At 35.9% G+C, this 13488-nt stretch overlaps 3 protein-coding genes across 3 annotated transcripts; all 3 read left to right on the plus strand.

Annotated features, from left to right (window-relative positions):
- The first annotated feature begins 1921 nt into the window (after window positions 1-1921).
- On the plus strand, window positions 1922-3238 carry LOC116032259 (receptor-like serine/threonine-protein kinase SD1-8). Its single transcript, XM_031274750.1, has one exon. It carries the CDS (start codon window positions 1922-1924, stop codon window positions 3236-3238), a length of 1317 nt encoding a protein of 438 aa, XP_031130610.1.
- A 106-nt stretch (window positions 3239-3344) lies between these two features.
- LOC116032260 (cysteine-rich receptor-like protein kinase 10) lies at window positions 3345-5686 on the plus strand. The gene is made up of 7 exons (XM_031274751.1): window positions 3345-3416; window positions 3975-4107; window positions 4181-4344; window positions 4441-4651; window positions 4759-4996; window positions 5129-5279; window positions 5372-5686. The coding sequence occupies exons 1-7, from the start codon at window positions 3345-3347 to the stop codon at window positions 5684-5686; spliced, it is 1284 nt and encodes a 427-aa protein (XP_031130611.1).
- Window positions 5687-11549: 5863 nt separating this feature from the next.
- LOC116032262 (G-type lectin S-receptor-like serine/threonine-protein kinase At2g19130) lies at window positions 11550-12350 on the plus strand. The gene has a single exon (XM_031274752.1). It carries the CDS (start codon window positions 11550-11552, stop codon window positions 12348-12350), a length of 801 nt encoding a protein of 266 aa, XP_031130612.1.
- The last annotated feature ends 1138 nt before the right edge of the window (window positions 12351-13488 follow it).

The raw sequence follows: 13488 nt of genomic DNA on the forward strand, positions 1-13488 counted from the left end.
TTGAGCTCGAGCTCGAGCATTAATTCTCAAGCTCGATCGAGCTCGAGCTTGAACTCGAGCCAAGCCTTCCTTAACGAGCTTGAGCTCGAGCCACCCTATGCTCGAGCTCGGCTCGGCTCATTTACACCCCTAGCTAATAGACATCTTCCTACTTTTTATTTTGGTAAGTTTTAAAGAGTACTTTAATTTAAGTAATGAAACTATAAATTTTATAGAAACAATTTATTTTTTTGGAACATTATTTTAATATAGCAAGAATTTTTTTTAAAGATAAAAAGTATTAAAGGGTTTGGTTCAAATATTGAAACCAGAATCGTAATTGGAATAAAATATGTGTTAATTGTAATGGGTTTAAGTAGAAGAAGTCTCTCTCTTTGGTAGTAAATAAGAATTAGAATCAAATTAATTAATTAATATAAAAATAAATATATATACATATAAATATATGGACAATGACCTTTTTAATTTTTTTAAAAATTTATTCTTCCTTTTATTTCATTGTTGAAAACTCGGGGAGGAAAATGATAATTGATTTTAGAATTATTAAAAGATTTGAATCCAATACTAAGATAGTAAAAGTAGGCAAAGAAATATGATAATAAATATTAAATCCGATAGTGAAGTACAAAAGTCCCCGACTAATGATCTTCAAAAAAAAAAAAAAAAAATGTCCCCGACTAAACACAACCTAAATTGGTAAGAAATTGAACCCTAAAACTTGAGGATCTCGATGCTTGAGCAGTGACACAAACTAAACGTGCTTAGAGTTGGCTATAACGTTAAAGATTTGGAAAATGATTATTTCTCCACTTTTTTTTTAATCCCCTAGCCACCCCTTCTTAATGGTATTCACTTAAAGGCCATTAAAGTTTTTTTTTTTTTTAATTGATTAGTCAAAGCATTTTTATTGGTAGAAAATATTCCTAATTCGAACAGTATAAAAATACAATGAAAATGAAGGGGTGTATAGCATAATTCTAGAGATTTTGTGTTAGCCTTAAAAAAGTATTCTTATTGGTTTATAAGACTGCTAATGTGTAAAAAAAAATTCTATTGGATTATAACTATTTATTTTAACTTCTAAGTATATTTATATGAAAATGACATTAAAAAAAGATTTATTCAAACCTTATTATTATGTGATAGCAACTTCCATGTGTCAAAATAGACTAATCATTAATAGACTACACTCATTTATTTATATTTACACGTAAAAAAGATATTAAAATTTTCTATAGCATTGGTTGGCTGGATAATTCCAGCAAAATTAATCAAATAATTGACTTCATAATTACAAATTTTTAAGTTAGTTTGACTCACCCTTCCGCAAAGCACACGTCTTTGTGTCTTCTATATTAATCTACTCTGTAATAAAATTAAGTAATTATAACAAGGTATCCATTCTTTCCCTGCAATAATAAAATTTGTACACTATTAAGGTGTGTTTGGTCCATGTGTTTAGCTATCTGAAATGAGAATCAAAATTATTGTTATGTTTTGGTTGAAGGTTTCTAGAACACTACTATGCTATTTGATTAGCCTTTAATTATAACTCTCGCCACGTGTATAAATTTTATTGGATAAATAAAAATGAAAACTGTGGTTCACTTTGTTATTTAAAATTTTAAATCAATTAAAAATGACTCTTCTGCAGGAAATACAACATGGAGTAAAAAGTGGGATTACATTAGAAGAAGAACAAGAAGACGACAACACTAAAAGTCAAATCCTGATTGATTATCTCTACCATAGACGACTTGCATATGGGACGACCATCTTTCCTATCTAGTCTTTTCCCCGTTGCATGGAAGAGATAAACTGGGGGCGGTAATGGTGGTTAACGGCCGAGGGTGGCGATATATATATGGGATGGGTTCGTTGCGTTCCGAATGGGGTTTGCCCATCATCACTTGTTAATTCGATGGGATCGTATGTTTTATTAACCTTTCTGTGTTTTTTCTGTTGTAAAATTGGAGCGAGCAAAGACAGTTGTCTTAGACACGGACATCCGGTTACTCCAAACCGGACCTTAATCTCCGCCGGCGGGAACTTCGCGTTGGGATTCTTCCGCCCCGGAAACTCCTCTTCTTCCTTTCTCGGGATTTGGTACAATTCCATCAACAATACTGTGATCTGGGTAGCTAACAGAGAATCTCCTCTGCCTCCTCAAGATTCCCAAGCCCATTTCACAGTCGGGGACGATGGGAATTTGCGGCTTTTGGATGGCGAAAAAAATGTTATATGGTCCACCAATATCTCCGGCGGCGGCGGAAACTCCTCCGTCGCCCTACTGCTAGACACGGGAGAGCTTGTTGTGAAGCAGGGCGAGAGCATCGTTTGGGAAAGCTTCAACAATGGAGACAGCGATACATTAATGCCGGGGATGAGGCTAAAGGTAAACAAGAAAACTGGAAAACGGAACGTGATAAGATGTTGGAGCAGCAGTGATGATCCCCGGCCAGGGAAATTCTCCTGGGGAATGGATCCTAAAGGGTCTCCTCAGCTTTTGATTTGGAAAGAAGATGTTCCTTATTCTAGGAGCAATTTGTTCCAGGATGGGTTTACTTACAGTAGGTACTTGCCACAACTGGGATACTCTGCATATTACTCTTTTGCTACAAAAAATGATGAAGAATATTTCAGCTATGGATATGCTGACACCTCATTTCAACCAAGGGCCATCTTGACTCCGGGCGGCAATCTTCAATTACTGTTAAGGCAAAAAGGAATAAGAGATAATCAATGGCTGATACTGTGGCAGGTGCCATCCACCAAGTGTGATTTATACTCACACTGTGGTTCATTTGGGGTCTGTGAGCAAGATGGTTCACACTCGGTTTGCAGTTGCTTGAAAGGGTTTAGACCCAAATCTCTGAAAGATTGGGATAAGGGGAAGTATGATGCAGGGTGTGAGAGGAGCATAGCGTTGGGGTGTGGAGAAGGAGAAGAAGATGGGTTCATGAGGTTGGCGTTGATGAAATGGCCTGACCATTCATCTTCACTGGGAAATATGACATTTAAGGAATGCCAATTGGAGTGTTCTAAGAACTGCTCCTGCACCGCTTTTGCGTATGCAAATATCACTCCTGACTCTGCTGTCAATTGTATAAACTGGTTTGGCGACTTGGTCGATTTGACGCATAACTATTCAGCTGGTCTTAACGATTTTGGCCAAGATCTCTATGTTCGAGTTCATGCATCTGAGCTAAGTAATACTCCATCTGTCCAATCTGTCTAATTTTATCTGTCTTACTAAATATTCATTCGTCAAATTAATTATTTATCTTTTTTGTTTATTTTCTTGAGTAGTTTTTCTTTCTACTTTTGAATTTCTTTGAGTGCAAATGGCGCAATTTTTAGTCTCAGGGACTGGAGCCTCCACAAAGATTGTGGAGGAGATAAATGACAATGACTCGGTAATCCTTTAAGTGGGAAGATCAAGACACCCTCACAAAAGGGTGAAACTCTCACACTACGGCAATCAAGATTAAATGATGGACCATTGGGTGCAAATTTTCACTTAGAAATCAATTGAGTTATACCCTTAAGGGCTACTTTTGAATTTTTTTTTTCTTATTGGTGACGAGAAAAATCCGCAGTCTGAGAGCGTGTACTAGGTACCCTTAAGGAAGTAAACTAGTTTAGTTTACTCATAACTGACCTCCTCAAATCAAGAAGGCCATTAGGCTAAATCCCTCGTCCCGACCCCCCTACAAGGATTGTTAATGAGTTAAATCACAGTAACTCAGTAACCCTTTAAATGGAAGACCAGTGTCTTGTGTCCACAAAGAGTCACCCTCACCCTCAAAAGAGGGTGATTCTCTGCACTATGGTTGTACTGTCAATATTCGGTCATGCGTCTTTAGGCGCAATCTTTCACCCCGGAACCAACTGAGTTACACAGATCATTACTTTGAATTTCTTAACTCTTAATATGGTTGTTGTGGCATTCCACATTCACATGGATGATTTAGAAATGTGTTAATGCAGATGGAAGCGGTGGAAATGGGCATTCAGCTCAAAATAACAAAGGTGTTGTTGCAATAACAATTGCTTCAGTGTCTGCATTCTTTCTTATTACTGGTTTGGTGTACTTTACAAGGAAAGGTATACACATTTTTCCTATCAATTATGTACCTAGTGAGCATATGTTCAATTCCTAATTTCTGCGTAAACATAGGCTGCGTATGTAAAAAGTCCACAATGCTGTCATCAACTGCACCCCCTGTTGCAAAGGATGATATAGAGTTGTTACAGCTCAGCTTGCAGAGTATAATTGATGCTACAAACGACTTTGATGATTTAAACAAACTCGGAGAGGGTGGTTTTGGTCCTGTTTATAAGGTAATCATTTCATGATAAATGTTTTACATATACCGTTATATACAATGATTGTTCTTTATATTGGAGTTGAAGGTTATAATATTATTTTTGCTTTAGGGGTTTTTATCCGAATTTGGGATGGTAGCAATCAAAAGACTATCCAAACAATCATCTCAAGGTCAAGAGGAGTTCATGAATGAGCTGAAGCTAATTGCAAAGCTACAACATACAAATCTTGTGAGTCTATTGGGTTGTTGCGTTGAAGATGGAGAGAAAATATTAATTTACGAGTACCTGCCTAAGAGAAGTCTCGACAACTTTTTGTTTGGTACATTTGTTATCTTTTCTAAAACTTAAGTTCTGAGGTTTCATTTAATGTGAAATTTTAGTCACTTATTTAAATTCTAATTAACAAAATCTCTATGTTTCTCTCAGATGCATTTCAAAAAGAAAATTTAGATTGGAGCACACGCTTTCAAATAATAGAGGGTATTGCTCAAGGAATTCTTTATCTTCACAAGTATTCTAGACTAAAAGTCATTCACCGAGACTTAAAACCAAGCAATATTTTACTTGATGAAACAATGAAACCCAAAATATCAGATTTTGGAATGGCAAGAATTTTTGGAATTGATCAAACTCATGCGAAAACAAATCATGTGGTTGGAACATAGTAAGTGATGTAGCTAGAATGCCATGATTAAGATTTGATTCAAATTGATGTCTTTTATATAAGTTCAAAATCAAATATATATTGGTCCCCTTGCTTCAATAACTAATATTCCTTTCTTTCTTGTTTGAACAGTGGCTACATTCCACCTGAATATGTATTGCACGGGCAGTTTTCTGAAAAATCTGATGTATTTAGTTATGGAGTGTTGCTGCTAGAAATTGTTAATGGTCAAAAGAATTCTAACTTTTTTCATACTCAACTTTCAGTCACCCTCATAGGATGGGTACGCATTCTAAGTAACTTCATGATTTGGATATATAAATTATATGCATAAGAAACATATGTTACATATTCATTTTATTTTCTTTGTATTAGGCATGGCTAAACTGGAAAAAAAGACAACTACTTGAATTTGTTGATCCAGCAATAAGGGAATCATGCGACTTTCCCAAGATCATAAGGTGTATTGAAGTGGGACTTTTATGTGTCCAAGCTATTCCAACAGATAGACCAACAATGTTTGATGTAGTTTGCATGATGAGCAATGGCCCTGAAACACCAATTCCAGCAATTAAAGAGCCAGCATATGTTTTTAGCAATTCCATTGGCATTGATTCTACTTCTCTTCCAAAGTCAAGTGGTTCTAACTCTAAAAATGAGGTTACCGTTAGTATTCTCGAGCGTCGATAGTAGAGTTGACATTACCCTTTTGACTTTAATATGAGTTTGTCATTTGATTGTATTGACACAAACTTCTAGCATAGATTCGTTTTCTTGGATTTTTTGTACATGAGATACAGAGTATATTGTTTTTATACTTTCAAATATTAGAATTGTTTATAAATTCATCTTTAATTTGATACGTGCATCGCACGGGTAATTTACTAGTATATATATATATATATTAGGTGTCAATCATCTCAGTTTTATCTCCATCATGTACACAGCAAATAAGGTTTAGTGAGCCAAAATGTTTATTAGTATATTTGAAGCCAAGACAGGAGATTCATTCTGATATAGTTTAAAATAGATGGAAATGTGAGGCCTCAATACTCGCAGCAGCAAAAGTACTTCCCAGTTGGTTGTTTTTTGCATTCACCGCCGCTGAAATTCCTAGAGCGACACAATGAATTGCAAGCGGGAGACTCTCCGGAGTCTCTACACGTATCAATGCAATACTCATCATCAGCCACTGCTATCTCGCCGCACAGATCAGATCATGAAACCAAAAACAAAAAATATAATCCAATATCAAGTCAAAAACCGGATGATAATTGAAAAGTAAAGCTAGGTATTTTTATTTAAAATTTAAGAGATGAGAGAACATATTGATACCTATGTTAGACGCAATAGAGAGACCAATGACAGCAAGAAGCATGAAAAAGCAAACTCTACTAGAATTATCATCTTGTTATCAAAGGATTGCAAATTTTTACGATCACAAATAATTCAAAGGATTGCAGCTTTTTATAAGTGTATGTGGTTGTGTTGTTTGACGTACGTTACAAATGGGTTTTCTCCATAATTACATTTCCTTAAATCGTTATAACTTTCGCAGATTATAATACTATAATATACATCATATTGTAATTTGATTGTTGAAATTCTTTTTTAATATTATCATGAGAGAAATTTAATTACGTACATTAACATAATATAGTAATATTTTTTTTAATACTATAATATACATATTGTAATTTGATTGTTGGAATTCTTTTTTAATATTATCATGAGAGAAATTTAATTACGTACATTAACATAATATAGTAATATTTTTTTAATACTATAATATACATCATATATAGTAATTTGATTGTTGGAATTTTTATTCTTTTGAATATTATCATGAGAGGAATTTAATTACGTACATTAACATAATATAGTAATATTGTTTTTGAATAATATAATATACATCATATAGTAATTTTACGTACATTAACATAATATAGTAATATTTTTTTAGTACTATAAAATACATCATATAGTAATTTAATTGTTGGAATTTTGTTTTGAATATTATCATGAGAGGGATTTAATTACGTGCATTAACGTAATATAGTAATTTTTTAATACTATAATATACATCATATAGTAATTTGATTGTTTGAATTTTTATTTTATTTTAATATTATCATGAGAGAAATTTAATTGCGTCCATTAACATAATATAGTAATATTTTTTTAATACTATAATATACATCATATAATAATTTGATTGTTGTAATATTTATTTATTTTTTTGAATATTATAATGAGAGGAATTTAATTACGTACATTAACATAATATAGTAATTTTTTTAATACTATAATATACATCATATAGTAATTTGATTGTTGGAATTTTTATTTTTTTAATATTATCATGAGATGAATTTAATTACGTGCATTAAAGTAATATAGTACTTTTTATATTATAATATACATCATATAGTAATTTGATTGTTAATATATGTACATAAATAAGGAATCCATATAGGAATGAAATTGAATAAAATATTTCATTAATTTTTGTGTATAATAAGGAATGGAATCATATTTTTAATATTTTTGTTAATTTTAGCCATAAATAAGGTATGATATGGAAGGCTAGAATTTCTGATAAGGAATTATTATATATATATATATATATATATATATATTTGAATCAAATTAAATTATTTTAATTTTAACAATTTTAATTAAAATTCAAAAAATAAAACAAATGAAATTAAAAATATCTATAATAAAAAAAAAATACTAAATTGAATTGAAGATTTCAATTTTATCTTATTAGAATAAGTTCTATTTCCATTATCTTATTAGAATAAATTACATTCATGTGACGGGGTAATACGGCCGTATGACTGGCATTTCCAGCTTTTCTTATGCTTTTCGCTCCGGATCTTCTTGCGTGAACTCCCCCGGCCTCCAACATCATTCCTTTATGCTCCAAAAAACTCCCAAATGACTAGTTGCAACAAATTTATCTAAAGAAACAACAATTCATACAAACAAGTCATAAGTTCAACTCAAATTAATGCATTTTGTCATCAAAAAGGTTAAAGCATGGAATGAAAAAGGTGTTAAGAATCAAAGGCATCAGCTACGCGAGTCGTGCAACTAGAAGCCCGAACCAGTCACGAGTCTTGGCCGAATAAAAAATGTGCGAAAATTTGGCATAACTTAGCCCACAGGTGCCGACGCACACGAGTCAAGCCTTTTCAAGCTCATTTTGGGATATGATTTGCACCCCTTGCGCGCGAGAGAGAGCCTCTATGCTATACAATTCACTAAGCCTAAGAAAGGCTCTTGTATAAATAGTGGTGCAAACCCACTTCCCAAACTAATGTGGGACAAAGCCTTATTCTAAAGCTTTGCCACCATTTTTTCAACTCAAATGGGTCAACTTTGAGAACCAATTTCTCATTCACCCATTATCCGTTTTGCAAGTAAAATATATCAGTCTCTTCGTCTAACTACGAAGAACCCGAATCCATGAAGTTGACCTCACATATATTTATACCACAAAATAGCCACTTAAATTGTCATTTTATGCTATTTTTCCAACAAGAATCACTCAATTAGGATATTTGTAGGCTGAGATATCATTCAAATACCGAACAGTGACCAATCTATGCGAGAATTTCAACTTTTGGGCATTTGTTCCACTTTTTCCTTGGTTTGTCCATATGATCAAAACCATTGAAAACATCACTCCTAGGCTCCCTGGAAAGTTTTTTATCCATCCTCTTAGCTTCTCCTTGACTCCTATGGGCTCCAAATGCATCCAAAATGTTCCTTTTGACTCTTCTCTCCAAAATGCGTGAAAATATTTATCTTTGCATCCATATCAAAACTCCTTGCAAAATAACACAAGTTAGTCTTAGAATGATCAATAAGCAAAATGGCTTAGTGAAAAGGGGAAAATTATAAACAAATAAGCACTTATCACATAGAGTTCAAAAATTGTGAATATAGAGTTCTAAAATTGTGAACATAGACCTGCAAGGTGGACCGGGTCTATGGCATAACAACCGGTGCAATTGGATGTGTGTGTGTAATATTTATATTTACATAATAATGCGATCACCGTGAATTTGAAAAGTATATTACTGTGAATTACGTTATATTTGCCAGCAATTACATCACAAATGAAAATAGGTAGATACAATCTATTAGCCGGAGCAATCATATTTGGACTAAATTCGAGCAAATTAAAACAATAATATTTGGAATTTTTATTTATTTTTATTTTTTTATGGTCACCATCATTGAAGGTTTCAAAACTTTTAAAAGTCCTATGACTTTTGGATAAGCCATGGTATGTTTGATTTTGTAGGCAAATTATACTATATATGGAGTATGATTCACTTTACATTGTGGATCCAAATTAGAAATAACATTCAAATTATGCAAACAATTGGATTTTGTAGGGGTAGGATGAGGGAAACATATTTTATGTAGACCACTTGTGTAAAAAAGTGGAATTATCCACCCTATGCGCCCCAACAATTTTTTTTTTATAATAAACTAATACAACTGAGCTAAATCCAAGCCGATTGGTCTACCCGTCAACACCAAATCCTCGACCATCAATTGCGCACGGACAAGGTAGTCAGTGATGGAGGCATCACCCTGCTGGAGAGCTTGCGATTGGCCGAGAAGCTGGAGAGCACGAGCTCTAGTTGTCGAGCCCACAGACTGTTCAATAGCAAGTCACAACTGCCGTGACGTCGTTCGTCCGACTGCAAAGTGCATGACCTCCTCGGACAAGGAGACCAACATTGACAAAATGGCTTGATTTTGTTGTCACCAAGAAGCCCACAACGCTGCTAACGATCCAGATGTAACTGTGGTTCCATCCGCCGAAGTAGACGACTCCTCAGGGCAAGGGACTGTGCCGTCGACGTAACCTAATAGGCCTTGACAGCGCAATAACGGGAGCAATTGATTTCTCCAAAACAGATAATTGCGGTTGGTTAATTTGATGGACACGAAGTAGTGGGCGGTAGACAACGTATTGCCGGCGATTATGGGTGGAGAAGAGGCAGTAGCCTTAGTCACCGTGCGCTAGACACGCCAATCGAGCCGTCATCGTGAACTGTTGCCATGAGAAAGAAATGGAAGAAACCTAGTAACTGATACCAGATGAGGATTGTATTATCTGTCTAAGTGTACAATGAGAATATAAATAAATATAAAGACAATAGTAAAGACCAACTAGGGATCGTGTTCAAATGCGTACTGGCCGCCCAGGAGAGAAATGCGGACGAATCACAACGCACCACGTGTTCGGAATGTAGTTGCACATAACGTTATAACTAGGTGCACGTCATGTTATAACTAGGTGCACATAGGTGCACCCAGGTGCATAAATGTTAACAAGGTAAATTACTTGCACCTGCAAGTGAAAATAGGTGCACACGTACAAGTAAAATGTATTACAAGTGCAATTAAATTGTATAATGAGCATCAATACTAAGTGCACCTAATGCTATAACTAGGTGCACCTAATGCTATAACTAGGTGCACATAGGTTGCAACCAGGTGCATGAATGTTAACAAAGTAAATTACTTGCACAAGTGCAAGTAAAATGTATTATAGGTGCAAGTGAATTGTACAGTGAGCATCAATACTAAGTGCACCTAATGTTATAACTAGGTGCAATATATGTTATAACTAGGTGCACCTAGGTTGCACCTAGGTGCATAAATATTAACAAGGTAAATTACTTGCATTTGTAAGTGAAAGTATTTGCGAAAATAGGTGCATGAATATTAATAAGGTAAATTACTTGCACTTGTAAGTGAAAATATGTGCGAAAATATGTGCACTTGTAAGTGAACTAGGTGCACTTGTAAGTGAAACTAGGTGAACCAAAGTTCTAGTTATTTACGAAAATGTCATCGCGTCATTTTTTTAAAATTGCATATGATTCGTTGATCTGGACACGTGAACGGCTGTAAAGCGTTCTCATTTCTTACCTGGGCAGCAATTCGCATGGGAGTGCATCCTGACCAACTGAATACGAAAACTAATATAATCCTAACAAAGCTAAATGGTCAAACCAGCTGATACAATCAACTATAAACTACCACCCTAGTCATTTTCCACAAAATACCTCTATTTTTCATTGACTAACACCCCTATTTTTCATTGACTTCCATTTTCCTTTGCTAGCCAGACACTGAAATCCAAAAAAATCATTTCACCTTTATTTTTCATTGACTTCCATTTTCTCCCTCTAGCCAAACACGAAATCCCAAATATCAATTTACCCGTTTCCTAACGGAACCTAAGTTATGTTGACCCCATAGAATTTTAGGTAGACAACTTAACTCGATCTATTCAACTAATTGCCACGAAGGTTTGTTTCCCCTTTTGCGCTAATGATTCAATTCATGCAACCTGTGAATTGTGAACCACAAAATATAAACACCATTGACCATCTACATCAACTTCTGCTGAAATCCTGAACCATTGAAAATTCAGATAGACTTGCGCGTCTAGGATCACTTTGCCAATCATCTCTTTTTTCTATTTACAGCTAAATTGTAGTGCGAGGTGTGTGAAATGGCTATGGGTGCTGTAAGTAATGGTGGTAAACGGCGGAGGGGTAGTCATACTCATATGGGATCGGTTTGTTATGTTTTCTTAGCCTTTTTGTGTTTTTTCTACAATCTTGGATTGAGCGCCGACAGTCTCAGACCCGGCGAATCGATTACTCCAAACCGGACTTTACTCTCAGCCGGCGGGAACTTCGCGTTAGGATTCTTCCGCCCCGGAAACTCTTCTTCTTCCTTTCTCGGGATATGGTACAATTCCATCAACAAAACTGTGATCTGGGTAGCTAACAGAGAATCTCCTCTGCCTCAAGATTCTGAAGCCGTTTTCACACTGGGTTATGATGGGAATTTGCAACTTTTGGACGGCGACGGAAGAAATATTATATGGTCAACCAATATCTCAGGCAGCGGATTAGCCGGAAACTCTACGGCCGCCCAACTGCAAGATACGGGAGATCTTATTGTGAAGCAGGGTGAGAGCATCCTTTGGGAAAGCTTTGATGGCGACAGCGATACATTAATGCCGGTGATGAGGCTAATGGTAAACAAGAAAACCGGAAAACGGAACTTGATAAGATGTTGGAGTAGCAGTGATGATCCCCGGCCAGGGAAATTCTCCGGGGGATTGATCCTAAAGGATCTCCCCAATTTTTTATTTGGAAAGAAGATATTCCTTATTATAGGAGCACCTTGTATCAGGATGGGTTTACTTACAGTGTTTACTTTCCCTCACTGGGATATACATCTTATTCATTTGCTACAGAAAATGATGAAGTGTATTTCAGCTATGCATATGCTAACACCTTGACGGTAATAATGTGTTACCGGTATGTATTTGAGTATTATTTGAATGTAATTGAATACAATGTTGAGTACAGTGTTTGAGTGCAGTGCTCAGTATACAAGTGAGTTAAGTACGTATTGTCTAAGTTCAAGTGTCGTAAGAAGTCCCCTTCACTATGTGGTTGTGAGTCTTTTTATTCCCTTCAGTTCAGTAACGGAGCATTGATGAGGAGTTGAACGTTGGACACCTATACTTGAGGTGTTGAATGCTGAGGAGCTGAACGTCGGTCATCAATGCTGAGGAGCTGAACGTTGGCCATCAATGCTGAGGAGTTGGACCGTTGCGCATTGATGCTGAGGAGTGAGGTGTCTTGTGTAGTTTGAACGGCAACTGTCTTGGTCAACGGTTCCGGGTCGGGTACCCAATTACCCTGTCACCAGCCCCCCACTCCCTAGCTAGCGAGAATGACGGAGGTAGTTAGGGAGTATCAGCCTGTCACTTGTGCTAAAAGTTTGGTATGTTGGATTCTGGAAGGAAATTTTACCGGATAGAAACTTCACAGATTTGTGGAATATTTCCTAATTTCCCTACGATTTTGTTTCCTTGTATGGACCGGCTTCGTATGTATATAAGGACCCTCTTAGAATCTGTCTTTCACCCTTCCTCATTAGGTTAGCTTTGCTGGGTTCATCATGAGTCCAAAGAGAGCAAGTGCTGCTGAAACAAGTACGGGGACGAAGAGGCGCCGATCGTTCCGTTTGATGGAGCTGGCCAGATGTGAGAAGTTGAAACAGAGGAAGGAGGGTGGGCACGAAGTTGGGGATACCGTTGAGGATCCACTAACCCTTCCGTCAGATGAGGAAGAAGAGAAGGATGCCGTGAAGCAACCGGAACAAGCTCCGGTGGAAGAAAGAATGGCCATCGTCCCTGTGCCTGAGGATGAGCTCCCTTTGGCAGTGGAGTACCCCAAGTCCTCGAAGGCCTAGATTCTTGAGTAGGAGTTAGTAGTTTGAAGTGTAATAGTGCGTGATGGCATTGAATGTTACTGGAATAAAATAAAACGTTTACTTTGAACTAGTTTTTTTTTTTTTTTTTGAGTTCACCCTTCCTAATTATCCGGAATAATTCAAGATACGAATTACTATAACATACTTCTTACAAT

Source organism: Ipomoea triloba, chromosome 10 (genome assembly GCF_003576645.1).
Source record: "Ipomoea triloba cultivar NCNSP0323 chromosome 10, ASM357664v1".
In the NCBI taxonomy this organism is placed as follows: domain Eukaryota; kingdom Viridiplantae; phylum Streptophyta; class Magnoliopsida; order Solanales; family Convolvulaceae; genus Ipomoea; species Ipomoea triloba.

Excerpts from the sequence above, each read along its gene's own strand:
- LOC116032260 (XM_031274751.1), top strand. The coding sequence starts at position 3,345 with ATGGCGCAATTTTTAGTCTCAGGGACTGGAGCCTCCACAAAGATTGTG. Across the intron at positions 4,652-4,758 it reads TCTCGACAACTTTTTGTTTG|ATGCATTTCAAAAAGAAAAT; the intron begins GTACATTTGTTA and ends TGTTTCTCTCAG. Across the intron at positions 4,997-5,128 it reads AATCATGTGGTTGGAACATA|TGGCTACATTCCACCTGAAT; the intron begins GTAAGTGATGTA and ends TTGTTTGAACAG.
- LOC116032262 (XM_031274752.1), top strand. The coding sequence starts at position 11,550 with ATGGCTATGGGTGCTGTAAGTAATGGTGGTAAACGGCGGAGGGGTAGT.
- LOC116032259 (XM_031274750.1), top strand. The coding sequence starts at position 1,922 with ATGGGATCGTATGTTTTATTAACCTTTCTGTGTTTTTTCTGTTGTAAA.